This window comes from Pelophylax lessonae (assembly GCF_965119305.1).
Source record: "Pelophylax lessonae genome assembly, chromosome: 4".
NCBI lineage: Eukaryota > Metazoa > Chordata > Amphibia > Anura > Ranidae > Pelophylax > Pelophylax lessonae.
The window spans coordinates 379,479,368-379,482,888 of NC_138771.1; the positions used below are offsets into that span (position 1 = coordinate 379,479,368).

Consider the following 3,521-nt stretch of genomic DNA (forward strand, 5'->3'; position numbering starts at 1 on the left):
ATGCTTCAGATGGCCAATCACAGCTACTAATACATTTGTAGGCATAATAAACAGGCAAAAAATTTGGGGGAGCATACCCATGTATTTCTAAAGCTGCTGCAGCTATGAACCAAAAGACATGTATATTAAAAAAGAATAGCGCGCAAATGCAAAAGAAATAACTACCAAATCTGAAGACAATCCATAAATAAAAATGGGGGTTTGGTCCCACCATATGGCCATATCGTGCTCAAGCCCACTACTGCGTCAAAGTACCCCATTATCAGTGGGTCCTACACTATCCATGAAAAAGAGATGAAGCCAGCCTAACCCTTGGAGATAATACTCCTTGCTGGGAAGGATGTGCAAATGCACTACAGGGGACTCCTCCTATATCCACTTGATGGTGGACACTGATTGAGTACAGGTGTGTGTGGGGGGGTGGGGAGGGTTGCTCAACCTCGATAGTCTGGTCAGACCGAATACATAATAAACAGGCAAAAAATTTGGGGGAGCATACCCATGTATTTCTAAAGCTGCTGCAGCTATGAACCAAAAGACATGTATATTAAAAAAGAATAGCGCGCAAATGCAAAAGAAATAACTACCAAATCTGAAGACAATCCATAAATAAAAATAGGGGGTTTGGTCCCACCATATGGCCATATCGTGCTCAAGCCCACTACTGCGTCAAAGTACCCCATTATCAGTGGGTCCTACACTATCCATGAAAAAGAGATGAAGCCAGCCTAACCCTTGGAGATAATACTCCTTGCTGGGAAGGATGTGCAAATGCACTACAGGGGACTCCTCCTATATCCACTTGATGGTGGACACTGATTGAGTACAGGTGTGTGTGGGGGGGTGGGGAGGGTTGCTCAACCTCGATAGTCTGGTCAGACCGAATACATAATAAACAGGCAAAAAATTTGGGGGAGCATACCCATGTATTTCTAAAGCTGCTGCAGCTATGAACCAAAAGACATGTATATTAAAAAAGAATAGCGCGCAAATGCAAAAGAAATAACTACCAAATCTGAAGACAATCCATAAATAAAAATAGGGGGTTTGGTCCCACCATATGGCCATATCGTGCTCAAGCCCACTACTGCGTCAAAGTACCCCATTATCAGTGGGTCCTACACTATCCATGAAAAAGAGATGAATCCAGCCTAACCCTTGGAGATAATACTCCTTGCTGGGAAGGATGTGCAAATGCACTACAGGGGACTCCTCCTATATCCACTTGATGGTGGACACTGATTGAGTACAGGTGTGTGTGGGGGGGTGGGGAGGGTTGCTCAACCTCGATAGTCTGGTCAGACCGAATACATAATAAACAGACAAAAAATTTGGGGGAGCATACCCATGTATTTCTAAAGCTGCTGCAGGCATGGCTGGGATGGCTTAAGGCACACCAGTTAAACGCTTGTTGATTGGCTGTTGAAAGCCCGCCATTAAAAGCGCGCCAATACATACAAACCCGGAAATAAATTGACCGAACACGGATTTTAAACCTGAACATACAGTAAAGTTTTCGGGTCCGTGTTCGGGTAACAAAAATCCAATTATTCGGTACGAACCCAAATAATACAGTCCGTGTTCGCTCAACACTAGTCATGACTCATGTCTCCAGTCACCCAAGCAACTAACATTTTGCAAGCTGAAACCAATGTCCAGATGGGGTGGCTGCTCCCAACCGTCAAGCTCCTGAAAATCAAGCTGAACAGGATCAAGCTGCTGCTGAAATACTGCAAGCCGCTTGTGGATGCCTTGCAGGTGGGCATTCAGAATCGCTTTGGCCCTATGATGGAAGACCCAGAGCTGGTGGCCACTTCTATCCTGCTTCCAAAATTCAGGACAAATTGGACACAGGAAGATGAGACAATCAAAATAGGTAAGAAATATAGTGTAGTATGGGTGCATTATTGTGTATTTTACCAATTTGCAATCACAAAGTCACACATACAACAGTACTGCTCAAATATTGGGGATTACTTTTAATTTTTTTTTTTATATGGAAACACACATGAGCTTGTCCTGCATAGAAGATATTGCAAACATACCAGGGCATTATAATGTTAGAGTGAGAAATGATGTGGTAGTATGGGAAACTTCCTCTTTAGCATAGCAGTATCATGGCATTGGCAGCCAAGCCTTCCTGTCTAAGGTCTGCCAGGCTGTAAATGCTGCAAAAGGCTTTTTGTATAAGGGAATTATTTGAATTATAAAGTCGTCACTTATTTACATTAAAATCATTTACTGACAATGTCATCATGTCAAATCTGTGGTTACTGTCATGATGGGTTGAAACTATTATTGTTGTTTATAAGTTCCACCATAATTCTATATAAAAAAAAACTTAAGCAAGAAACCCCATAACCAAAGATCCTTCATGCATTCTGCTTTAGTACTTCTCTGCAATTACTTGCAAAACCCTGTAGGCCTAACTTCATACAACCAACCATGCATCATTCATGAGAAACAGGAGTGCGTGAAGCCCACTTAGATGCAGACAAGTTGAGATGCTTTGTTTGTTGTCAGCACTTTGATTTCATTATCACAAAAGTTTATTTTAGGTAATAGTCTAATTTTCTACAATATACAATTGAATAAAATTAACAGCTAGCTAACACACTCTTATATTTCAGGAATGGACTATATCAAACGAAGTATTGAAGACCCCTCGTTGCAGTCCAGTGAGGTCAACAGGTTCAGCTCATCTGATGAAGACGACTTCTTTTCTGGCATGCAGGGTTCGAAGGCACAAGACAGTGCCAAACAGCTAGATGCGTACTTGTCATGTTCAGCAGATAACATGGACTTGGTAAAGTCTTTTCCAGCTGTGTGCAAGTTGTCTGTTAAGTCAAACACACCCCTTCCAGCATCAGCAGCCTGCGAGAGGCTTTTTAGTATCGCAGGATTAGTCTTTAGCCCTAGAAGAGCGAGACTGAGTAGTTCCAATTTTGAAAACCAACTCCTTTTGAGGATAAACCAAAGATTTCTAACTTAAACTGGTATGCATAAAGCAGTCATATAAATATATGTAAGAAGGGTATAAGCTGTGGAGAAAAAAAAAAAGCACAAGCAGGGAAGAGAGGGTAGGGATGCTTTAAAGGGGAAGGGGCATATTTGATCTTTTTTTTTTAAGCTCAATGTTTTTAGGTGCTCTAATCACTTTTGTTTTTACATAAGAAATACTTGAATGTGGGCTACTGGCAATCATTGATGGACACCGCCCCAGTAGACATCCAATGATGAAACGCGTAGGGAGGTACTTTGCGTCAACTTCACTTCCGGTTTGCAGTTTGCCGTTGTTGGAACGCAGAAGCATCCCAGCGCTGTGCTTTACATACTGAATCGATCAGCCTGAACTTGAACTGTGAATCACTATTATCTGCTATATAATGTCTACAGTATATACAACACCATGGGGATGTCTCTGTGTTTGAGCACCTAGATGGGACCCGTTTATCCGTGAGGATTTTCAGGAACCTTGCTCAGGAGTCACAGATCGGACCCCATTCCCCCTTTGGAAGTCT

General features: G+C 42.1%; 1 protein-coding gene across 1 annotated transcript; it reads left to right on the forward strand.

Moving 5' to 3' along the window:
* Positions 1–1,605: 1,605 nt before the first annotated feature.
* Positions 1,606–2,992, forward strand: LOC309552666 (uncharacterized protein; the record flags this gene model as incomplete). Its single annotated transcript, XM_082253596.1, has 2 exons — positions 1,606–1,876; positions 2,631–2,992. The coding sequence occupies 2 exons, from the start codon at positions 1,606–1,608 to the stop codon at positions 2,990–2,992; spliced, it is 633 nt and encodes a 210-aa protein (XP_082109722.1).
* Positions 2,993–3,521: the final 529 nt, after the last annotated feature.